The sequence below is a fragment of the Mytilus californianus genome, unplaced genomic scaffold (genome assembly GCF_021869535.1).
Source record: "Mytilus californianus isolate M0D057914Y unplaced genomic scaffold, xbMytCali1.0.p SCAF_4, whole genome shotgun sequence".
Lineage (NCBI taxonomy): Eukaryota > Metazoa > Mollusca > Bivalvia > Mytilida > Mytilidae > Mytilus > Mytilus californianus.
The window spans coordinates 1,527,826-1,554,197 of record NW_026262690.1 but is presented as its reverse complement, the minus strand read 5'-3'; the positions used below and the strand labels follow the sequence as shown (position 1 = coordinate 1,554,197).

Sequence of the window (26,372 nt, the reverse complement as noted above, 5' to 3'; positions counted from 1 at the left end):
AAAACCATCTATGCCTGGTGACTTTAAATTTTTCATATTTTAAAGGGCAATACTGCATTCCTTTAAGGTAATTTGACCCTCACAGGAATTAATCTCTTCTCTGCCAGGTTTATTTAAGAAGGGATTATTTTCATTCATGAATGTGGCATTCTCCTCATCCCTTGGGTTAGAACTTCTGTACAAAGTTTCATAAAATAATTTTTGTTCTCTAAGTATAGCGTTTGGATCTTGAATAACTTGATTACTTTCCAAATGTAATTGTGATATAATTTTTTTCTGTATAATGTTTTTTTTTTCAAGATTACAAAAGAAACGTGTATTTTTCTCCCCTTCAACTTGCCATTTTACCTTTGCTCTTATTATAATTCCATTAATTTTTTCTTCTCTTAAAATTTTAAGTTCTGTTTCAGCCTTTTCAATATCAAGTCTAATTTCATCTGAATTATTTAAAACAAATAGGTTGTTTAATTTTTCTATTTTTTCAAAAAGCATATTCTCCATCTTGTCTTTTTCTTTTTTCTTAAATGAAGAGCAAGAAATGGCTGTGTCCTTATTTTCATTTTCTAGTTGGTTATCAATTTTGTATGCCTTATCAAGGTTTTCAAGATCTTCATTTGGATTGCATTCATTTTCAGATATAACCTCTGTAATATCATGCTTGACTTTTTTAATAAAATCAATATCCTTCAATAAACTATTGTTAAATTTCCAAGTCCCTTTTCCCCTGATCTGATTAATAAATTTGAGCTCAATCCTCACTGGTGAGTGGTCAGATCTATAGCTAATCCCAATATCTGATATCACAACAAACGGCTCTAAGTCGGAAGAAATACAAAAATAATCAAGACGACCTTGTTTTTTGTTAGGGCCCCTCCAAGAATATCTTTTAACTGTAGGATTTTGTGTCCTCCAAATATCTAGTAAGTCTAAATTATTCATCATTTCATGAATCTTAACTTGAGCTCTGGGATTATTCTCAGTCTGATAGTTTAGAGTATCAAGACTATAATTTTTTACTACATTCCAGTCTCCAACAACTATAACTGAAGAATTTTCAAAAAGACAAATTTTGCTTTCCAATGAATGAAAAAAATCAGGACAGTCCTCATTTGGGCCATACAATGCTACAAGTGTTAACCTATAATCTTGAACAGTAATATCTAAAATAATGAAATTACCATTATTATCTACCATTTCATTATTTATTTTAAATTCAAAGGAATTCTTAAACAAGACTGCTACTCCTCTGCTTCTGTTTGAGTAACTACTAAATTTACCTGTATATCCCCATTCTTGAAGCCATTTATTTTTATTTTCTAAACAACAGTGAGTATCAACCAACACTGCAATATCATAACGTTTCTTACAAATTGACAAAATATCTAATCCTTTTACCTTATTTGCTAATCCCCTACAGTTTACAGAACCTACTACTATGGATGCCATAGATATGCATACAAATATTTTGACAATAAAATATTATCCACATATATTACACACTTATATCTGTTGCTATCTGTCCCAATTGATTTATATAACTTACATGTTTTGCATACTGTACACCAAGATTCATATCTTGTGTTGTACTTAATAATTTTGGTTGTGTGTGGGTACCCCCCTGATGAAGCCTTGTTATCAAAATGCATTCTGCCAATATGAAGTATCTGCTCTTTTAAAGTAAGATCTAAATTAAAGTACCAAAGAAAAATAGAAAATATGACAAGTTGGATTTCCAAATTATTCATAACATGTAAAGCATCAGCTATATACTAGCAGTGCATATTTCCCAACTGTAGTACTATTTATTTGTTTTATTATTTTTACATATTCAGTATCTAGAAGGAGAAAGGTACTAAACTTCCAGCAGCTTCTGCTTTTTATAAATTCGTTAGTTTGAAGAGTAAACATGATCACCAATGCTAACTTTACAAATGTCGTCTATAAGGCTTTCAGAAATCAAAACAAATCTAATCTAGATTGTTGAAAGGAGTTCTTCTTCTCTACGTGAATCGTCGAAGGTCACGGTATCTTTCTCTAAATGGGTCGAGAACATTCTTATATTCTTTCATTTCTAAACTTTTCTCTCTAGATTTTGGATTGTTTATATTTATATAGAAGAGAGGCAAAATATATCAAAGGGACATTCAAACTCATAAGTTGAAAATAAACTGACAACGCCATGGCAAAAAAAAAAATCAAAAGACAAACAACAGTACACAAAACACAACATAGATAAACAAAAGACTAAAGTATCTGTTTCACAGGTGATGATGAATATGTTCCAATTGTTATAACCAAATCCTGTCTTCTTTTCATCGAATGTGACCTACCGAAGTAGACTAATCACCGGGTTTGTACTTAAATGAGCAGCACGACGGGTGCCACAAGTGCAGCCGGATCTGCTTATCCTTCCGGAGCACATGATATCACTTAATTTTTTGTATTCCTCAGTCTTTAGTTTTCTATGTTGTGTTTTGTGTCCTGTTGTTCGTCTTTTCATCGTTTTTTGTTGATTCTATGGCATTGTCAGTTTGATTTCGACTTATGAGTTTGAATTCACTTTGGATTTTTCGCCTCTGTTTTATTAAAAAATACTGATTTCCAAAGAAATTTAATGTTTCTGTGAATTTGTCATAGAAGCAAGCAGGGAGTATTAACCTTTGTCCAATGAACATTAATCAGAGTAAATCTTTTGTCCAAATTATTGGCATCCAATCAAAACCAGATTGCCCACCCCATCTTTTCTTACCTTGTGTATTCTATAGTCAAACTATGTTTTAAACAGAATAACGTCTTCATGTTTATTGATATTTTTTTGTTATCTATTATTGCGTGGCATAAAGTACAGACACCAGTTGAACACTATGCTGACCTCTTCACTTCTTTTTTTAATGTTTTTTTCTAGTAATGGCTTATTGACCTATTTACATAACTCCATCTCTCCTTCTATTCATAGCTGTTGCTTTTCAGTATAGACTATCTTTGTCAATCACATTTTACTTATTCTCAGCAAAAACATGAACTGCTATATAGATGATATCCTCACACAAATTAATTCTACGATTTGTGATTATATTAATTTCATCAATCCAATTTGTCCTTTAACAAGATATAACACAAATATATTTGGGTCTGCTACATATATATACTTACAGCTAGAAACTTACATGGTGGTATAGGCAATAATAGATAATTTCAAGATTCCTCTTATGAACTTTCGGTTTTTCTGTAGGAACATACCAGCAATACCTCACATCTCCTTGTTGATATGACATTCCAGTGCAAGCACTTATTTTCAAGATGTCACGCAATCATGATTTAACGGACAGTTATTGAATACCTGTGTCATAGATTATCTCTGATACGTTCCCCTTGCTTTGAATTTAATTTTGCCACGATTTCCTTGTTAATGACATGGTCGAAGCAGATTTATCATCGACATTTGCTTGCATTGGGCAACACGGCAGGTATTATTGAAAACTGCTAACTGTTATGAAGCAAAGAAGTTCATCCCTTGTTTTTGATTGAATTCGTGTTCCTCAATCAAATTCAAAGTTTTTTGCGATATTTTTATTGTTAAGCAAATTGCCCTTCATTTCTCTGCGATTATTTTTCAGATTCCATTGAATGTATTTGTTTGATTATACCATAAAAGCTAATACTTATCTTGTTTTGTTTGGTCGACTAGTGCTTTGAATTTATGTGTATTGATTTGGGTCATTAATTAACTTCTATCGAATATAACTTGTTGAATTTTTTGGATGCTGACGTCCAACGTTTTTACCCGAAACTGTGAAACATTGCTTTGTAAACCTTTATAGTTAAATATGTAGTTGATACAAACTGTAAATTGTTTACTAAAACAAATGAGTTCTGTTTGTCTTTTTTGTAGTTCTTTCTATTTCTTTTAGTTTTGAAATGGGATGGAAAATATTAAGCAATGCATATATAGGTGTTTGTTTTCAAATGATCCATTTATTTTAAATGTAAAGAGATTTATAAACTAAAGGCACCAAGTGAGTATACATCAATAACAATTTAAAGACAGAAATACAACACCGTGATTACATTAAAACAAAGTATCGATATACTGTTTTCTAAGATTGTACAAAATTTTGAAGGCTGTCGAATAAATGTGAAAAACTTCCCTTGAGAGAAGTAGCTTGCAGTTGTTTTCTTTCATCCGATGTCAAATATCTCAGAAGTATCCGTACTATGAAGAGGAAAAAAAGACATTTTTTTATCAATCGTTTTTTGTTACCATACCAGAGATGTCGCGTGACCAAATGTTTGAATACAAGCCATCCTTGAATTATATTCAAAATATCTTGTATGATGGCTTAATTAGTTTTGATTTTTTGCATCTCAAACAGTCCAAAACGTCTGTCAGATTATATAACACTAGTAAACACATTTTGATCTGAACAGCTCTTAAAAAACGGAACAATAACTTAAAGGTATTACGTGATTTTCAGTTGTTCAGTCAATTTTCAAACTTATCCGCTGCGGTAAATTCAGAACTGTTCAGACGTTTCTCTTGCTGTCAATTAAAATCTAATCAGGCTATGTCCAGATTTTTCAGTAGCTGCTATTTACCTGTACACATAAACATCATACTTAAATGCTACTAGACAGTACTAAATTGACTGCAAGAGAACTGTGTGACCAGTACTGAATTAACTGTAGTCGATAAGACTGAAAACTGAATGAAAAGCTGAACATGACTGACTATGTATTGCTTAGAATTTTCAGATCCTGTTAAGGTCAAAATGATCGTTTCAGTCTGAAATCATTTAACTGTGTAAAAATTTCCATTAATTTGTTCAATGTTCGACCAGCAGTTATACTGATGTTGTAGATGGATGGATGTTTAAATATGTATAAATCGCAGCTGCATTCGTTAAGAGTTAACTCCAATACTTCGCAAAGGGAGAGTGAATGAACCAAATAAGAGACACCCTCTTGTTATTTCTCATGTAGTGTATAATCAATGGAGTAGTTGCATTTGCCACGGTATATCAAACTGAAAGTTTGTTTTTATTTATTTTAATCAATTATATAAACAAAGAAACTTTTTATATTTTAATTTTTAACAATGTGTAGCAACAATTGAAACAAACACAATTTAATCTGCTTTAAGATTTGTACAGTACAAGTTAAACTTTTATGTATGAAAATAATGCATGCCATAAGATATCTTGTTAAACTCAGTGCCTATTTGTATATGAAAAAGAATAGTTATTCATCTATAGAAAGTTTGGAAACCATTCCCTTTTCTCGTATTTCAGGATCACCGTCTCTGAAAAAAATGATATATATCATAAGAAACTTCCCTTTTTTATAATTTAAAATATTATGAACCATTATTGTAAAAATTCAGTAACAAAGCTACTTAAAATATCAATACATTAAATATATTTTAGTACAAGACATAATTGACTACTTGTTTTAAAATCATTCATTTTAAAAACAGAAATAAATAGCTTGTTTAATACATGTGATTACGAATATCAAACTTTTTTCTTCTTAGTCTTATGTCAGAAAACCTTGGGTTTTTTGTGTTTTTTTGTTTGTCATTTCCATTTAACGATTAAAAGTAAAGACTCAATTGCAGGACGACAACAACAACGAACACACATAAACGAAAACCAAGACTTAATGACACCTTACTAACCTTTACTTCTTCACAATTGTTCGGACCACATACTTCTATAATGGTAGCATTGGCAAGAGCTTTCGATTGGTAAAACTTAACTACTTCATTACCTAATAATAAAAATACAGCGATGACTTATTGTTTCACAACTGATCTAGCGGGCAAATTATCTTTTTATCTCGTGGTTTACGCAATTTACTTTCGCTAAAGGTCATATCAAATTTTAAATCTGCCTTTTTCTTAAAGTTGGAAATATTGATATATCTAGCCTTATCTTTTGCGTATACAGCCAGATAATACATCTTCAAATTTAGAATGAATATTAAAGAGGTGCGTACATTATAAACGTTTGAATCTGAAGTTGCTTAGTGTGTAAAAGATAGGCGAAAGATACTAGAGGGACATTCAGACTCATAAGTGTAACCCGCCTGGAGTTTCTTTACCCAAAGAGAGGCGAAAGATACCAGAGGGACATTCCAACTCATAAGTGTAATCCACCTGGAGTTTGTTTACCCAAAGAGAGGCGAAAGATACCAGAGGGACATTCAAACTCATAAGTGTAACCCGCCTGGTGTTTGTTTACCCAAAGTGTTGTTATGTTCTATGGTACTATATAACTTACTTGGTTCATAGTACTCCCTCAATTTGACCCATACAGGTTTATGTCGAGCAACCAGGGCTACTCTATTTATGTCTACTTCAATACACATTTCCTTTGACAGAATCTATAGAAAATACATTTGACTTCTCTTAACAAACAATATAATAAGCCTATCAAAATACCGACTGAAAATGGTTTACGATACTATCGATCGTCGACTCTTAATGATCGAAGAGTACAAAAGTTTAATTCAATACGGTGAACTATACACTGACAATGATTTGTGTTACACGGTAAAGCCTACCAAAATGAAGCTAGGTACAATATATCAACTACCTCTTAACTATTTATTCGTTTAGAAAAATGTAATAAAATATGTGTGACAGACGGAAAGACAGAAAAGGGAGAGTTATTATAGTGAATATCCCCCTTATAGATAGGGATATTCTATATCTTCTTTCAAAATACTAAGCAACAAGACAAGTAAATAACAGAAAAAAATAATGTCCGATGCACTTTTTGTTTTGTTGCCTGTATATGAAGTTAACCACAATCGAATGCTTTTGTTTTCAAACAGACACATTAGAAACTGAATGTGTAAAACTGGAAAATGTAATTGGAATGCAATTGAGTGGTATTCAGACGACTTGTCAAAATCTATATGTACTGACAGTTTAGTTTTGTAGCTCTTTAATTTTGGAGACAAATTAAAGAAACATATAATGACTTAATCGTTACCGCATCAAAATATAAATTAATTTGACGGAAAGCCTTCTCCACTTTTTTGTATTGCCCTCCAGTATTTGTTGTATCAATTGAGTCTAAGTCAGCTTCCATTCCAGATGGTAAAGATATTTCTAGTATTCCCATTGTGCTCTGTCCTCCCCTTAACCAACTGTAATATAATGAATAGTATTGTATAACGTATAAATAACATATACAAAGTATTGCGCATCAGTTTACTTATATGTTTGAGATGGCGCATTAAATTGGTATGTTCCTGTGTACAACTGCTTTATAAATGGATGTCAAAATCTTATTGAACCTATACATTTAATAACATACTTGAGATTCATGCCTTTAGTTATAAACAACATGTAAAACTGACAACATTTTATTAAACATTTACTTACTTTAATAAGAAAGGTTGCATCAGACATTTAAAATCCGCCAATTGTATGCAATGATATTTGTTTTCTGTTGAATTTTTCTAAATATGAAGGTTTTTCTACCTGTAGATATAGAGTGACTAATTCCTATTTGTCACATCGTTTTGAAATTTTCGGTTTTAGATGTTCTTGGACTTTTTGGCCTTTTCAACTGTTTTGATTCGAAAGTCACTGTTTAGTTTTATGTAGACGAAACGCTCGTCTAGGTTCCACAATTATAAGATAGCTTTTTATATCCATGTATATGTTTTGATAAAAAAAAATAGTTCAGAGAGAAGTTAATCAATGCCAGCAGATTCTTATGTACATTTCGATTGAGTTGTTTTTGTCGTGTTTGGTAGTATCATCTCTTCGATACAGCTGATATGTTTAGGTGGTCGAAAAGACTCTGGTTCAGTTAATGTAACTGTCTAACAGACTGAGATATATATTAAAAGATAAATGCAATAAGCGCAATTTTCTCATTTCATCTCATTTAATAGTAGTAAATGCTAAATAGCTACAACGATATTAATAATTGTAAGCAAGTCCGAAAATATTTCTCATTTTACTTTTCTGCCTATATTTTGACCTTTTTCTCTGGTGGTAAAGTTTTTTTAAAAAAAGAAAATCTACCTATCCATTTTCCTTTTCTACTCTAATGTCTTAAGTTTGTACTCTTTGATCGTTTCGAATTATTGTATGGACACTTGTCTATTATCTAAGAATGCATGTCGACAAACGATGTCTTTCATTTTTGCGTTTGTTGATGCTTTGCATGTATAGTTTATGTCCATCCACTTGTTCTTCTGTTTAAGTTCTATAAGAAATAAATTAACATATTTTATAAGTAGGTCATTTTTTATCTGATAGACTCTTCAAAATTAATATAAAAATTAGGTTTCAACACCCTCAGGCACAGTTTACCCTTGATGGACTTAGCTATTATTTTTAGGTCTTTTAAAAATTGGTTATATAGCCCTCAACCTGCTTCGGTTCTTATACATCCTTGGCTTTCAAATATTTGGCTTTGAGCGTTCCTGATGAAGATAATTTCAGAAAAGCGATTCGGATGCATAACTTTTATAAAGAGTTATTGTCAATTTTCGTTTCGATTTTTGTTTTTTTATTTTTCAGAGTTTTATCCTAGTCGAAGACCAAGAAGAGGGGAGGATTGTTTTCGAATATCCTACTTAAATCAAATAAGGTGTTAAGAAAACGGGGTCGCTGTAATTTATGATAAATAAATATGTATGGCAAATATTGTACGAAGTTTTATATCATTAATTGGAAGTTGGTAACTATCATGTCAATTGATTAAAGCTCTCACCGATTTTATAGACCAAATATTGTTTAGGTTAAAAAGTTTCACATATGAGAATTGTTATATATCTTTTTAAGGTTTTTTTATTTATAGCTTCTAAATGTGCACATGTTCCCTAAAACAAAGAAAGACATCGTCTTTCTCGTTTAATGTATATCAAACTAGTATGTTCTTTTCTTTTTTGGTAGATTTTGCTTGTAATAGCTTATGTAATACGAATTTAATCAGGGGCTATCTTGAGGTTCTAGGGTAATTCACTTGCATTCCTTCTTATTTAAGATCGAAGTCTTTGTCGAACAATAATGTTGCTGTACATGTAACTTATTTCAACCAAGCGGTATCTATAATGCTACCAAGACCGTTTTTCCTTTTTTCTTCACAGTTATTCAAAAACAGGTTGAAGCTAATGATTATTCATTCATTTTACTGAATAATGATCCAAATAAGCGACGAGTAGTAAATTTTACTCTCCTGCGTCCTACAGAGGACTTTGATTTTGAGCCTCATCTACATAATTTGCAAGTGTTAATCAACGTGGTCCTAGAAGCGATACGCTGCCTACCAAATTTGTTGGTGTCCTAACAAAATATCACTGGTCGCCAAATTGCATGTTGTGTTTAACGGGACATACATCTTACAATACATCGCAATATTTCACTAAATCCACTATCAGGCGGTCATATACTGTAACTTGATTTTAACATATTTTTTACCATTCCGTCAATAATGACAAAATTCACGGTAACTGAAAAAATATAACTTCAGATATATTATTGATGTTCGTGGATAACAGTTTTAAAATTACTTAGTTCTAGAAGAAAGTAAAATAACAAATATACAAAGCTCCAAGGAAAATTCAAATCGGAAAGTTCCTTATCAAATGGCAAAATTAAAAGTCCAAACCCATCAAACGAATGGAAAACAACTGTCTTAATCCTGACTTGGTACAGGCATTTACTCGTGTAGAAAATGTTGGATTAAACCTGGTTTAATAGCTAGCTAAACCTCTCACTTGTATGAAACTATAAAAACAAACAAATATGAAAACTTCATCCTTTCATAAATGTGTTACAAATGAATTTGGTGTTTCTGCATTTACCCTGGTATTTATTGGCTATTAGCTGAGCTATATAACTTACCGAGATATACCAAATTCAATCAAGTCCGAGCTTGTATTTTTTTTTTCTGAAGCAGCTTGTATTTATTAACCTGGAGCAGCTTGTATTTGTTTACTTGAAGCATCTTGTATGTTTTAACTGGAGCAGCTTGTATTTATTTACCTGAAGCAGCTTGTATTTAATTACCTGGAGCAGGTTGTATCTATTTACCTCGAGCAGCTTGTATTTATTAACCTGAAACAGCTTGTATTTATCTACCTGTAGCAGCTTGTATTTATTAACCTGAAGCAGCTTGTAGTTATTTGCCTGGAGCAGCTTCTATTTATTCACCTGAATCAGCTTTATTGATTTACCTGGAGCAGCGTGTATTTATTTGTATTTATTTACCTGACGCAGTTGTATTGATTTACCTCGAACATCTTCTATTGATTTTCCATGAGCAGCTTGTATTGATTTACCTGAAGCAGCATGTATTTATTTACCTGAAGCAGCTTGTATTTATTTACACGAAGCGGCTTGTATTTATTTACCTGAATCAGTGTATTTTTATTTACCTGAAGCAAACTCTTAGTCTGAATCCTTTAGTTGAATCATTGAGTACTGAAGTTGTCAGAGCAAATGCTGGCTCTCGTAAGTCATTATTGACATTGAAATAAACTGCAACCTGCATATGATATATCTGTGTTAATCTAATGTCTATTCCTCAGTGGTATACGAATAAAATAAAAGTATAAGCTTATACGTTATACATTAAAAACAAATTAATTAAGTGACATTTCTTTCCTGTTGATTTCATGCAAACATTTTGTAATTTAACATGCAATGTGTAAATATCTCAGATGTATGAAGATTATCATGGTTCTAAATATTAATTTAAGAAATGAAATAAATTTTAAGTTCAATAGAAACAATGTAAAGTCACATTATTTAAACAATATTATGTTTTTTTTTTATATAACAAAATGTTTTATTACCTCCATCAAACAAAGCCCTCTTCCATTAGCATTCACCGATACACTTCGTACTGTATTTGGAATCTTAATGACACCAACAAAAACATTATTAGATATATTTTTATATATACAAGTCTAAATTGTAAACAACGTTCAAACCTATGATTGCGTTGGATAAAAACCGCAATTTTTATACGTGTGCATGCAAAACAAATTTCTTGTTAGAGGGGTCTAAATACAGCACAAACAACATTTTCCAAAAGACCAAAAAAGTGAAAAAGTATATTTTAACAAAACGCATTTGACTAACAGGTCGAACAACAAATGTTCTTAAACCCTGCTGACTGCCATTGGCGATTGCCAAATAAACGGATCACCGATGTAATAAATGGATCTTAATTTTAAATGTAATACTAAACAGAAAACAATAAACTTGCGGAAAAGATGATATACCGCAAACAAAAGGTTCAAAGGTTTTTGTACACCATATCCGGATTTCGACAATTAATGTCTCTTCAGTGATGTTAGGAATCGAAACAGTATTTGGAAAGCCATACAATTTATATATACATGTATATATATATATATATATATATATATATGCGGGTGTGTTTTACGTAATGAATTAAATTTGAGGATATTTAAATACTGTTATATTCAAGATTTAACCGATAAAAAATTAAATAGTTGCCTTCGATATATCTGTCGCAGAAAGAATAACTCATATTTTGACGACACACGATTGAATATATATTTTTGCAACAACATTTTAGTGAAATGATAAATAATCATTAGTGGAATACAAAATTGAATATAAATTAAACGTCAATAGACAGTAATTAAACAAAAACTAGTGAGAGAGACAACAAAACTCATCAATAGATTCAAAGAAACTACAAAGGAGGTCAAAATACATAACTCAAGTGAAAACAGACAACACCATTGAATAAGAGAAAACAAAATATGACTTTCCACAATTATTACATATTGAGTAATACGAATTTCCCTTAAAGCCAATTGTGAACCATGAACATAAGTTTTTTTTCAACAATTGCAATGTATTAACGATTGATAGATGATATGCCAACCACTGAATCGTATTAAGTCTTGAAGAGTCAGTGGTTGTCTTTAATTATGTTTCTTAGGGTAATAAGACAACGGGATTGAACGAAAATTGCTGAACGTTATTGGACCCCTAAGACCACCCTGGCTTTACATCAGGTTTTGCTGCTAAGGTTTTATTTTCTGGTCGAATGGTTTTTGCAATGGCCTATCATCCGTGTTGCAGCGATTACTTTGAATCTTTGTCCGTTATTTAGCTATTACTTGACCTAATGGTATTTTTCTTTCTTTTTCCTCTCAACTATTTTAAAGAGAGTACTAACATCTCACTTATTTCAATGAACTAGAAATCGAGGATACCTAAGAGACATGGAGGTCCGTTTTTTATGAAAGTACATTTTAAAAGTTATGCTGATGAAGAACTTTTTTTGAAATGCCATTATCTAATTTTGTTTCTTTTAATGGAGCAGGGAAACAATGATAAACAACTGAAACTTACACAAGATTTTTGGTTGTTATCATTAATTGTTAGATATTGATCCAAAGGACTTAGTGACCTTCTAACTATGCCATAGTCAAAGATGTACTTATTCCAATCAAATGTATTAACAATTTTATCATGTTCAACGCTTTCTAATTTTCACAGGAATATGAATTTGTAATCCACAGCATGATATACTCACCCTGACAACTGTGCCCTTTTTCTATTTTGTCTTTTTAGAAATAAATCTTAAGATACTAACTGAACATTGGTATCCCTTTTTTATATTTGGTCTTTTATTATGGTTTTAAATGCGAAACAAATGATCATTCTTTAATTTGTTAAAAAAATGTAATTAAACACTGACTTATTTATATAGCTTGTAAATATTTAACAGGAAACGAAGGATGAGGATTGTCATATTTTGATCCTTATATACCCTTTTGTGTGTGTAAAATGAAGTATACAATATTCCATAAATGTTTTAAGTTAACGATATATTTGTATCTACGACATGATGTTCTATATATCTCATGTAGTTGCATCAATCAGAAAACAAATCGGGCAAAGAACCAAAGGTAAACAGTTCTCATCGCACAAAAGCAATACATGTTTCACCAAAGTTATATAAAAACAAGAAAATGACTTTTTCGGATCATAAATAAGTAATGACATAATTTTTTCGGATCATCGTTTTCTCTACCATCTTTGTTATGGATAATTTTTTTAACTTACATCTTCTATTTGTAGTACAAGAGCATTCCTGTTGTTCACGTTGAACGTTTTTCCTTGAGGCCATGTGTCACCAACAGTTTTTACAGTCATTTGAAAATTTCGTACGTAAATTTCTACCAACCCTGAGAGAGCTTGAATTGCTATTACTGTGTCCTGAATAAATCATGTTTATATCTTATTAGTTGATCGACATAAAGTGCATGTGGAATACATAATGTTGCTTTTCTCATGTTGATTTTTAATTAAGAACGGTTAGAAAGAATTCCAATGATAGCACTTTTAGAAGGTAATGCAATGAGGAAAAAAAAATTCAACATAACATTCATCATTTCTTGCAGTTATGTTTAATCAAATAAAGTAACAATTCATCAGGATCGCCAACAGCCAAATGTTGAAAAATGGAGAAATACAAAAGTAATTTAATTTTGAATGTGTAATCAACCTTCCTAACAGAAGGTTCATAGTAAGCTGTATTCAATTGATCAGCTGAGATAGTTGTATAATGAATGAGGGGCCTCGGTTCCTGGTGTAAGTAGTCGAAATACTATAACAATAGCCTGTCACTACTGAGGTTGTGAGTTCGAATTCCACACGTGGCAGGCGCGCTTGAGAGGATTAGCTAGCTATAACACCAGGTTTAATCCCCCTTTTTATTACATGAGGAAATGCCTGTACCAAGTTTGGAATATGACTGTTGTTTTTCATTCGTTTGATGTAGTTGAGATTTTCGTTTTGTCATTTGATAAAGGAATTTCCGTTTTGATTTTCCTTGGAGTTCGGTATTTTTGCTATTTTAATTTTGACTCCAATCTTAAAAGAGAGGCAAAAGATACCAAAGGGACATTCAAACTCATAAGTCGAAAATAAACTGATAATACCATGGCTAAAAAAGAAAAATTCCAACAGACAAATAATAGTACACAAAACACAACATAGAAAACTAAAGACTGAGCAACAGGAACACCGCCAAAAACTGGAGGTAATCTCATGTGCTCCGGAAAGGTAAGCAGATGACTAGGATTGTCTGTTTTCCTACCGAAGGTCAATGCTTCTGTCCGCGCACTCCGGCCTCCACCACAAATAAAACTGATTGTCACAAAATAGCAACATAGTGCTTAAAGTGGCATTAAACACCAATCATTCAATCTAAAATGTATGCAATAAATTATGGTCTGTTTTTGTAACATTAAATTCTATGACCAATTCCGAATTATAACAAAATGTATTGAGAGAAATCAACATTTTCTATAAAAAGGTTATACTTTCTAAAATTAGTGTATAAGGTAAATTCCGTAGTAAGGGTATAATACCTGTGTAGAAATGAATCCCCCTCGTGGATTTCTCTGTCTACTTAACCATTTCATTATCCGAATGCCGTTGACTGTATCGTCTTTGAGATTGTATCCTAACAGTATATAAGATGTCATTTCGACATCTATAGCTCTGACTTTAGTTTGCGGTGGTCTCCAGGATTTCCAAGGTTTTAGTTTGTCTGCTTCAGTTTCGGGTAATGTCCAATATTTTTCACGGCCTTAAACGTTTAAAGATTATTTTTTTTAAATATTATATCATATCATCATTCTTAGTTTATATAATTAGTTGTATTTTCACCCCTCATATAAAAGTTGTTTTCATCCTTTAAATACTAATATTACTTGAAGAATTGATTTGAACACAAAATACTTTTTATCTTTTTAAAAATCTAAGTGAAAATATAGAAACCTGCACAGATTTGTTCTGATTCTGCTTTGCACGAAATAAAACACTGACATGGCGATTTCCAATACGGAATTAAACAGCACTAATTGAAAACCAAATACATGTATAAACAAATAGTTAGGCCAAATACGACTTAGCCTTCATATCTTAAGATAGAAAAAGCGAAGAGTTTTCAATAATTTAATATTCAATAAACAGTCATTTTAAGAAATTGACCATATGAATGATATTTCACGTGCGAACTATTAGGCTGGTGATTCCCTCGAATCAAATCGTCAACCGGCAGTTGCATTGACCAAGCAGTTGTAAAAACTAATCAAAGATAGCAGGCTTATAATATGGTACATCAGCTAAAACTAAGACTGGTTAAAGACACTCTAGTCAAAAAAGTTGGACGGCCAAATCAAATACGAAGTTGCCGAGCCAAATCATAAAAGCCAAAAATTCCAAGAGAATTGAAACTTACAAATAAATGTGTTTGGCAATGTAATGATCAACACAGGCTGTTGAAAATTTAGTGTTCTGATAAATTTGAATCCTTCTATAGTAAAACACCTAACTGTTGTTTATTTGTTATATTTTGATGAAGAACGTTAATTTCTAGCAACAGCAAAAATTATTTAAAAATTGCGATAAATACCACTGACTTTTGCCTTTTTCTCAAGTTCAGCCAAAATTGCACCTGTCAACGGATGTGTTGCCAACGACAATGCATAGAATGATATAGCAAGTTCATATAAATTAGTAATTGACGCAGGTGCACCATTTGCTACAAACTCTACTGCATTCTTTATAGCTTTGGTTACATTCACCTGTACCTGAAAGATAGATATTAATCATTTGTTTGTAATATATTCTTCGTAATCTAAATTGTATAGATAGTATGCATACTTCATTATTAATAGCAAGGTTAAACATTCTATACATTTCTTTGCTCTAAGACTTCATTAATAATAGCAAGATTAAATATTCTATACATTTATTTGCTCTAAGACTTCCTTGATAATAGCAAGGTTAAACATTCTATACATTTCTTTGCTCTAAGACTTCATTGATAAAAGCAGCAAGGTTAAACATTCTATACATTTCTTTGCTCTAAGACTTCATTGCTAATAGCAAGATTAAAAATTCTATACATTTCTTTGCTCTAAGACTTCATTGATAATAGCAAGGTTAAACATTCTATACATTTCTTTGCTCTAAGACTTCATTAATAATAGCAAGATTAAACATTCTATACATTTCTTTGCTCTAAGACTTCATTGATAATAGCAAGGTTAAACATTCTATACATTTCTTTGCTCTAAGACTTCATTAATAATAGCAAGATTAAACATTCTATACATTTCTTTGCTCTAAGACTTCATTGATAATAGCAAGGTTAAACATTCTGTACATTTCTTTGCTCTTAGACTTCATTAATAATAGCAAGATTAAACATTCTATACATTTCTTTGCTCTAAGACTTCATTGATAATAGCAAGGTTAAACATTCTATACATTTCTTTGCTCTAAGACTTCATTGATAATAGCAAGGTTAAACATTCTATACATTTCTTTGCTCTAAGACTTCATTGATAATAGCAAGGTTAAACATTCTATACATTTATTTGCTCTAAGGCTTCATTGATAAAAGCAAGGTTAAACATTCTATACATTTCTTTGCTCTAAGACTTCATTGATAATAGCAAGGTTAAACACTCGTTATAACTACAATACCCTTCCCTTTTCACGAATGTGACTTACCGAATTAGACTATTTACCGGATTTGTAATAACATAAGCAACACGACGGGTGCCATATGTGGAGCAGGATCTGCTTACCCTTCCGGAGCACCTGAGATCACCCCCAGTTTTTGGTGGGGTTCGTGTTGCTTAGTCTTTAGTTTTCTATGTTGTTTCATCTGTACTATTATTTGTCTGTTTGTCTTTTTATTTTTGGCCATGGCGTTGTCAGTTTGTTTTCGATCTATAAGTTTGACTGTCACTTTGGTATCTTTCGTCCCTCTTTTATATTTCTTTGCTCTAAGGTTTAAATATACGATAACCTATAGTTACTTACGTGTACGTCATTTGCACTCGGGTGGATAGTTGTCTCATTGGCAAACATACAATCTCCATATTTTGTATTATAAAAGTTCTGTTTGGTTTTTTTTTGTGATTTTTTTCTTTTTTTTGTTTTTGTTTGCTGTTTGACAATTTGGATAGTTGGTTATAACGACAGAAATGAAATTCTAGTAAACGATTAATTAATCAGTTTTATCATTTTGAATTACAATCGATTCAGCAATTGACAGTGGATATATTTTTTTTGCAGTGTATCAAAAATTAAAAAAAAGATTTTTTTTTTTTGATAACTAAAAATGAAAAAACAACCGATCGATGCACCCACCTAGTGCAAACCTAGTTTGAGGAGGGAGATTAGCTTGAATCACAAAACATTATCTTTAAGATTACTTGCCTCTTTGGACACTTGTTTATTATCTCGGGCTTCAAGAAGTGCAATGAGTACAAATGCTGTCAGACTCCTTTTACTAGACACAGATCCTCCCTTACAAAGGAAAATTGTAATCATTATAAACTGTATATTATTGTTAAACTGTCATGTCATAACTACAAAAACTTGTAAATCAATCACATTTTATTATATCCTATGTGCAAACAGGTCATTTTTGCTAAGATTTGTCTATTTCAACATGTATATTTTTCACAGTGACATCACAAGTAACCTTTCAGCAAAAATTTAAAAAAAAAGCAGAAAACAAAGACTGATGACAAGATTTCAAATAAAAGGTCTTTCTCCCTGATTGATTAAGAAAATTATGCATAGGTTTCTACGATGTTCGTATTCAAGTACTTCATGAGTTGTACTTATTAGATTAATTGTAATTAACTTTGTCGTTAGTGAATTCAAATGAACTATGGGTTAAAACCTAACCCGGTCCAATTTGTAAAGACCGAACAAACGTTGTTCATGTTGACTCTAAGGAGTATATCATAGTTATTCTATAAGTTTTATGACTATCATTTCAGATAGGACAAAGAGAGATAATGACTTTCTTGATTGTTTTGTTGAAGATATGAATGATGAATCCAGATGTCCAATATGCATGCAATAATATAGAACTGATAAAGAACAGTTGGTATTTTATTTGAAATGCAGGATAAGTATCAGTTAGGACATATTACCACAGCCAAGTTTACTAATTCTTAACATTTGGGTTACATCTATCAAAGGAATTGTCCTGAAATGACTGTATGTGTAATTTAGGTAAAAGTAATATTTTAGCTTAAACTGTATAAAACAACATAAATGTGTTGTTGTTTTTGACATAGAAAGACCTTTAACATTTTAACAATATGACTTTTACCATTCCAGGTCAAATCTGCTGATCTCATAGCTTGGATATAAGAGGATGGAAGGTATAAAACACAATAACTCTATTTCTAGAAGACAAATAGCTAATAGCATGTAGTTATGCACAAATGTCCTTATCGGTTTAGATGCAATTGTCATGCGAATTGAATGTGTTTTTCAAAAGGCACACGATGACTATCAATACATTTAAAAACAAAAAAATAATAGTTAAAACAGCCTTTTAAATATAGCAGGTTTTTGGCGTAATATAATAGTAATTAATGTGGTATTACATTATTTCAACTACACGTGCAAGTAATGCATAAAGGGTAAATAAGGATACCTATAGTGTTGTAATTACTACTCAATTACCATGACAGTGAAAGTGTAGTAAATAATAAATATAGACTGCCATAAATAGTTTAACCAACACATTTTATTGTACCTGCATTTCCTTATGGAGAACAATTCCTGGTTCATTAAAAGCCCCGGATGTTTCTTGTTGCTCTATAATCCATTGCACAGCCTTTGTTATGACGTTGATGTCAATATAGGTAAAACTTACAGCTTGTGAAAATGATTTGATCACAAAAGCAGTCAACCTATGAAATCGAAAGTTTTATTTTTAAACATTAATACTGGTTCTCTGTAACAATTTAAACTCTTATATAGGGAGTGTGGCACGCATGGTCATGGATTTTCTTCAAACTTCACACACTTACTAGTCTTGATGAAACAAACAAAAAATGGCAAAATTTTGGTTGCTAAGCATATCGGTTGCCATAGCAACCAATGACCAGTTTTACCTCTTCTGAATATCTATGATTTTAAGCTGAAAAAGGCTATTTTCAACATAATTTTTCATAATAAATAATTAAGAGAATGAATATTGTTTTATGATTTTATTAAATATATGCATTTTATTAATGTAATTTAATAACTGATATTTTCATTTTAATAATAATCACATATACCCCCCTTTTTATGTGGTTTGCATTAGGTAAAAAATACCCTTTTGAGGTCATTTTTGAATGCTCACCATAATTGTTTGCGGACACCTGAGTTGAAGTCAACCATGAATTCATAAATATCATAGTCTTATCTTATCAATGATGCGAAAAAGTAATGGGGAAGTATGTCTCAATATTTTGGTTACCATGGATACAAAATGCTTAGTTTTCATTTTTTCAGAAAAATTTATTTTTTGAAAATTTTGAAAAAAAATGTTTAAAACTTAATTCTGCAGTCAGAAAAAAATAAATTAATATACAATATGTAGAAATTATTGTAATCATCAAAATTTTAAACATATTCATATATAACGGTATTATAGTTTAAACTGTGTTGCTATGGAAACAATTTCATTTTGATACACAAGTTTAAAACAATTTTGAAAAAAGTTTCAGTTAGTTTCTTAAATGTGCACAAAAGTAGGAAAACTAAAACACTTATTAAGTTTCACTGTATACACACATGTATATATATAACTGATTTTGCTAGTATAGTATTTCGATAATGGTGTTACCACCTGAAAGAAACAAACACAATTTCCCTATTCTGGATAAAAGTGCTGATTATAAAGAAATTTCAGTCTGTTTTCATGATCATGAAAAATATACAAGAAAAACAATTACTCAATCTAGAAAAAAACAAATAAAATCATGTAAAAAATTACATATTCAATTGTACAATATTTGCCATTGACTGTGTTGCCATGGAAACAAGTAGTTCATTTGCAAAAATACGGATAAGTACTCATTTTTACAAACGCGTTTTAATGAACTTCGATACATATAACAATGAATGTATACAGTTTTGCTTACATAAGCAGGTTTTCTTGTATTTAAGAAATATTAATAATATTCCAGGCATTATTAGTGATAGTGTTGCCATGGAAACAACAAATTACATGTATATGCATAAACTTGGAAAACGCTTGAAAATAGACTCAATCTCTCATACAAAAACTCTCTTCTGTAAGTTTTCAATTTAATGCAGTGTCAAAGAATGATGGCTTTTACAAGTCAGTCTTGTCAACTAGTATTCAAATGCTGTAGTGAAGATTAAAGATCAAAGTGCCACTTGGTGTTGACAGTTTGGAATTTTAGCTACTAGCTCCTAACTATTTATACATAATATTAAGAAGATACAATCAGAATATTGACAGTTCAAGAAAGGCCAAGCTTAAAATTGTTTGTGTGAGGCACAGAAATAAATACTTATCACAAATGAAAATAATCAATATCGTTAGGGGGGAGGGGGTGGGGGGGAGGGTAAGATTTTGTAAAAATGAAATGATCGATTAGTTATGGTTTGCTTTGTGTCCAGTGTCAAATATCTCATGCATATTTCATAAGAGAACAAAATCAATAAATTTAAAAGGAGCATTGTTGGTCCAGTGCTAGTCTACTGACCCAAAATTAATTAAAGGCAATAATTTGATACACTTCAACACAATAAAAAATAGAACAAGAAGAGTCAGACGTTGGTCCTCTAAGTAAATGATAATTGACCATCTAACCTTTCTTTCTATAAAGGAAAAAATACCTATATTATGAGCTGTTTATTCATTATTAAACTCAATGTTGAAATGGCAAAGCATGTATAGCTATACGTTTTGAATATTATTGTATTATTGGATGATGAGTATCTACATGTAGATCATTTTTTGAGGTGAAGGTGAAAAAAATAGACAATTTCTAAAAGGTCCGGATATATGGGTAGGCTGGGATGAAGGCGGACAATTTGAAATATCACTGGTAATCGGGATCAATTGGACAAGGACAGAAATTTCAATAAGTCAACTTGGGTGCCCCTAAAAGAATTAACACAAGGGTTCCTTAGCAAACAAAGGGCATAACCAACAAGGGCGGGTACTGTCGGCCGTTGACCCGATGGTCCCTGCTATCCATCCGACACATTTCTTGTTTGCCGTTCTGGCCGGGGAGGAATTTTCGAGATTTTCCAAAAATATTCGTTTCCCTACGAGGACCGACGGAAAATCTGTCAGATGGTGGCTGCGGGTCTTAAAACGAGCAGTGGGGGGAAATATACCATACGGACAATTTTCATATAACGGGTCCAATTGACTGCCTAAAGTGATGGCCCGCTACATTTATGCTTCAGTGATTCCATATGTAATCAACCAAATATTTCCAATAAATAAGGAGGGGACCGGCCCTCAGGGCCCCTGGATCCGCCTGTGGTAGCACTATCTTAACATTAGTATTAGGCATTGGATTATTGAAATTTGAGAAAATAACAATTATCTTAAGTTTATGGATTTTTAGCAGCAAATTAAAAAATATTGACCATAAATTATGCTAACTCTTTACCGTGAAAGGATAACTTTAAGAGAATTATATATTACATGTACATATAATTTGATTTTCACTGAACATGCTGAAAGCCCCTAACAGAAAGATGTTTCTCAAAATTAGTATATTGTCTTTCTTTTAACAAAAAAAAATAGATTTTACTTTGAAACAGGACTCAATGTTTATAACATATAAAACATGTGACTTTTTGTCCTTGACTTTTTGTTTGAGACTTTCTGTCCTATATTTTGACCGTTATCATGACAAGGAAAAATGACTTTATACCTATTTATATGTAATAGGCTTTGCATCAAATTTTTAGAAACACTTAGATTGAACCATTAATTTTATCAAATAAGAAAATATAAAATGCTTTTCAAAAATATTAGCAAACGATAAATGTATTGACTTTCGGGAACATTTGGCATACCTCAAGTTAAGTCGTTGAATATGTTTACTTATATTTTATTAAAATATTTTAAACTTCCAAGATATCGTGCATGCAGGGGCTCGGGCATACCTCAAGTAGTCCGCGAAATGTTTATTTTTTTTATGAAAATATTTAAAACTACCTAGATATCCTACACAAGGCTAGGGCATGCCTTAAGTTGTACGTGGAAATAATTATTTACTGTTATGAAAATATTAAAAAACAATTATATTGGATTTATCAACTTACATGTATTTTTGGCCTACTTCACACCTTTTGTGTGTTACTTTGTATTTGTGATCAAACGTGTCAAATTATAACCGGTAATATACAACATAATTTACAACACAGTAAAATACAATATACTACTCAATACCATAAAAAGTTTAAATAACCTGGTGCCCGTCACAGTACCCTAAACTGTTTTTCCCAGTTTTTATTATTATTTGATAAAGACTTTACCATTCAATCTTTATGGTTTTTTTTTATATAAATTTTAAGCAAATCCTATATGATATAAATAGGTATTAGGTAGTACAACGATCAGGACACAGTCAACGTTGGTCAGGTCAAGTTTTTTTTCACCCAAAAACATATATTTTCCCCCTTTTTTTAATGATATAAAATAACACAGTAATTTTCATCGGTTAGGTCATTGCTGTTGTTGGTCAGGTCAATGTCAACGTTAGAAGGGTCACGTTTTCGGAATTGTTCGGAATTTTTAAATATTTTTGTCTATTTTTTTCATATAGTTATATATTAAATGATCAAATTTTATTATATTTCAAATTTAACATAAATCCTTTAAGAAATAAAAAAAGTAATGAGCATTTTCATTTGGTCCTGTCATTGTCAGCGTTGGTCAGGTCACGTTTTATGAAGATTTAAAAGTTTTCTATATTTTTTCTTATATTTATGTATTAAATGGACTAAATTTATAGCAATTCAAATTTGACAAAATTTTTAAGAAATAAAAAAGTTATTAGCATTTTCGTTTTGGTCCAGTCATTAGTGTAACCCGTCAAAGGGAGATAATTCGTATTTTGAGGAATATTGCACAGTGACCATTTTTTGGAAATTAATTACAGATGTTTCTAAGTAGATTCTCCATAACTTTTTTTGATTTTTGATAAAAGCAAGGCTGAAATTAATTGTTTTTGTGTTTCTTATTAATATATGTAGCCGCATAATTTCACAACACTACACCAAATATTGTATTTTTCTCAAAATTCCCAACTTTCTCCGCTGTTACCATAGTAACCAACCAATATATATATATCAGATGGCATTATTTTTCTGACTAGGCTAATAGGATATACATTACAGCCAATTTTCAGAAAAATCGGTGACTATGTGTGCCGAAAAAGTTTAAGTGGTTACAGAGAATGAGTATTAAAAAATAACAATGTAAAAATAAGAAGAAGCGTGCTTGTCTAAAGTGAGGGAAGTTAATGTTTCAATTCCCGGTCGTGTCAACCTAACGACTTGAAAACTGGTATTTGCTGCTCCTTGCTAAGTACTCATCATTATGAGTAACACAAAAACAAACTGGACAGTTCAGAATCTTATTAAAAAATACACGCGTTACCGTACGTAACATAACCCATTCGTATTTCAAATTATCGGAAAAAAGGAAGTATGTTTCTGGCATATCCGAAAAGCGCACACACATTACGAATTATCACTAGTGAACTGATGACTAAACATAAAGTCATTCGGATAGTAGTTATTAAACAAGGTTTAACAAACTTTTTTTTTACGAACGGATCGACGTATGGCTGGACGTACATAGTTTTTGCAATACACCCCCTATTGTAAAGTGGGATATAGACTATTAATGTCGTGAACTCGCACGTTAATTAATCCCCTCAGCGTGTCAGTCTAGTCCAAAACATGGTTCGTATTTAAATTATCATCATCATCATCATCATCTATTGAATGCCAAAACTCTCTTATTATGCCCATTTTCATTATATGATGTGCATTTACCTTAATAAGATGTGTACTTGTCGTTATATGATGTGCAAATATCCTTATGTGATGTGCAAATATACTTATATGATGTGCAAATGTACCTATATGATGTGCAAAGATCCTTATATGATGTGCAAACATCTTTATATGATGTGGTTGTGTCATTATAGTATGTGCTTGTAACATTATATGATGTGGTTCAGTTTACTTAATTATATGATGTCAAAACGTCCTGATATGAAGTGCTTTCATCGTTGTTATGGTCAATAAACGTGATTACGATAAGAACGATTACTGTCAACGTCATAACTGATTCCGATCTGCTTCTCCGGAATTACTATAAACCCTTCTCAAATCTTTAGCTTTCTTTTGGAAAATGGTTGAGATTTTAAAAGAGAAAGATTGGCACGTTGGTATCTCGTTTTAAAGATGAGAAAATCACATCTTATATAATTGTTGGAAAATTGTCAAAATATGAATTGCAACGTTTAGGTTAAATCGACAATGAGCCTACAATAATGAACATACGGTTGAATTATGGATCCTCGACTGTGTATTGAATATCTGGAGTTTAGAGATTTGATTTACCAGAGGATATTCTGCATTTTGTTTTTGAATGCCAGTTTACTGCTTCTAATTATTTATTTGTTATTTATAGAAACAATGAAACAATGCAATGTAACAAAATTCAACGTTTCAAACATTTTGGAGGAAGCTTTAGATCCATTGAAATAGGAGCTAGATGAAGAATTTCCCTGCTGCTGCAAAAATATGATAAAAAAAAACTTTTATTGCAAAAGACACCTATTAAATCAAGTCAATTTTTAAAATTTATTGGTGTTTAACGCCACTTTCAACACTATCGTGCTATTTCAAGGCGGTCACTTTATATTGATGGAGGAAGCCGTAGTGCCCGGAGAGAACCATCGACCTTCGGTAGGAAAACTTCCAATTCTGGTCAATTAAAATTGGAGTCGAGCTTACGTGCTTTTTTGTTCTGGAATCGAACTGAAACCTAAGTGTTGACGGGCAAGTGATACAATAATTCGACTACTTAGACTATTCGGCCCCGGTATAGATGAAAGGAGATATGGAGGAGATATGGGATGAACTTCAACTCGGTGCATTACATTTGCGCAGAGCTTTTTATTACGTGTTCATGCATTTATTCTACATCTTCAACTAGACAGTAACCCGTAACATAAAAGGTTTCGTAGGAAGCCGCTCATACATACACCTCCACACTCAAGAATGAAATGTTTGATTCCAAATTTCTTGAAAAAGACATTATTTGGTTCAGAAGGGAAGCAAACATCATAGTTTGTTTCCATTTAAAGTATCTTCTATTTTATATGCAGTTTCTTCTATAAGAAGTAGATACATAAATTTCAAGTATGTTCATTTTTTGTAATTTTTGCCTTGCTGATCATTTTAGCTGTTCGACTTTCTCTTTATATATCACTTTTCTCAAGATATAAGTAAAACAAAGACACAAAATCGGACATTGGAAAGGTAATGACTCCTGTAAGGAACCGATCATGTGTAACCCCAAAAAGAGAGGATAGGAGGAAATTAAGGGGGGCGGGGGGAGGGGTGGTGAAATATTTTTTGGAATTGAAAGGTGGTATTTAAGTTTTTATATTTATAAATTTGCGGCCGTATAATGGTACTTCATTATAGTGTATGGATATCTATCAAATTGTACCACAAAATTACATACTACAAAAAGAAGTGTGGGATTGATTTTTTGGGTAAATGTCTTAACTGTTTAGGAATTTGGGACCAAAAAAGGGGCCAAATACAATTATTTTTCTTGTTTCAGGACAATCATTTGTGTATTAGTGTATGGATCTTTATGAAATTGTACCACAGGGTTCCATACCAAAAAAAAAGGAAGTTTGGGATTAATTTTGGGGGTTATAGCCTCAACCGTTAAGGAATTAGGGGCCGAAAACAATACTTTTCTAATACGGTATTAATTGCATATTTCTTGACCAATTTCAATGGGGTTTAATTCAAAGTCTTGGGGTCTTTAATATGCTGAATCTAACCGTGTAAACAGATTCTTGATTTTGAGCCCCGTTCTTAAATTGGTCCGAAATTGAGGTCAAACATTAAACATTGTTTGATTTCATCAAAAATAAATTGAATTATTTGGGTTCTTTGATATCCCGAATCTAATCGTGTATTTAGACTTTTTATTTTCAGTCCCGTTTTCAGATTAGTCCACATTAACATCCAAATTAAACTTTGTTTGATTTCAGCAAAAATTCTTGGGGTTCTTTGATTTTTTTTTTTATTTTAAACATATTTTATTCATAAAGATATGAAAAGGATTGAGCAACAGGCAAAGCCTATAAAAGTTCTCTCAATATTACATGTACAAAATATATTTCAAATATTAACAACTGTATTTAAAATAATAAGATATAGTGGAAAATGCATGCTACTTATGAGCACACACAAGCAAATATATATTTACAGTGTTAAATACTAA

General features: G+C 31.5%; 1 protein-coding gene across 1 annotated transcript in view; it reads right to left on the bottom strand.

Annotated features, from left to right (window-relative positions):
- Positions 1-5,086: 5,086 nt before the first annotated feature.
- Positions 5,087-26,372, bottom strand: part of LOC127737250 (CD109 antigen-like) — a 90,939-nt gene continuing 69,653 nt past the window's right edge. Inside the window, exons 27-37 of the mRNA XM_052247793.1 lie at positions 18,600-18,756; positions 17,258-17,347; positions 15,438-15,615; positions 14,389-14,609; positions 13,079-13,231; positions 10,822-10,884; positions 10,402-10,511; positions 6,996-7,152; positions 6,279-6,381; positions 5,675-5,766; positions 5,087-5,299 (exon numbers count right to left, since the gene is read on the bottom strand). Coding sequence (XP_052103753.1) covers positions 5,291-5,299; positions 5,675-5,766; positions 6,279-6,381; positions 6,996-7,152; positions 10,402-10,511; positions 10,822-10,884; positions 13,079-13,231; positions 14,389-14,609; positions 15,438-15,615; positions 17,258-17,347; positions 18,600-18,756 — 1,333 coding nt within the window. The 3' untranslated portion in view covers positions 5,087-5,290. The remainder of the gene's footprint in view (positions 5,300-5,674; positions 5,767-6,278; positions 6,382-6,995; positions 7,153-10,401; positions 10,512-10,821; positions 10,885-13,078; positions 13,232-14,388; positions 14,610-15,437; positions 15,616-17,257; positions 17,348-18,599; positions 18,757-26,372) is intronic.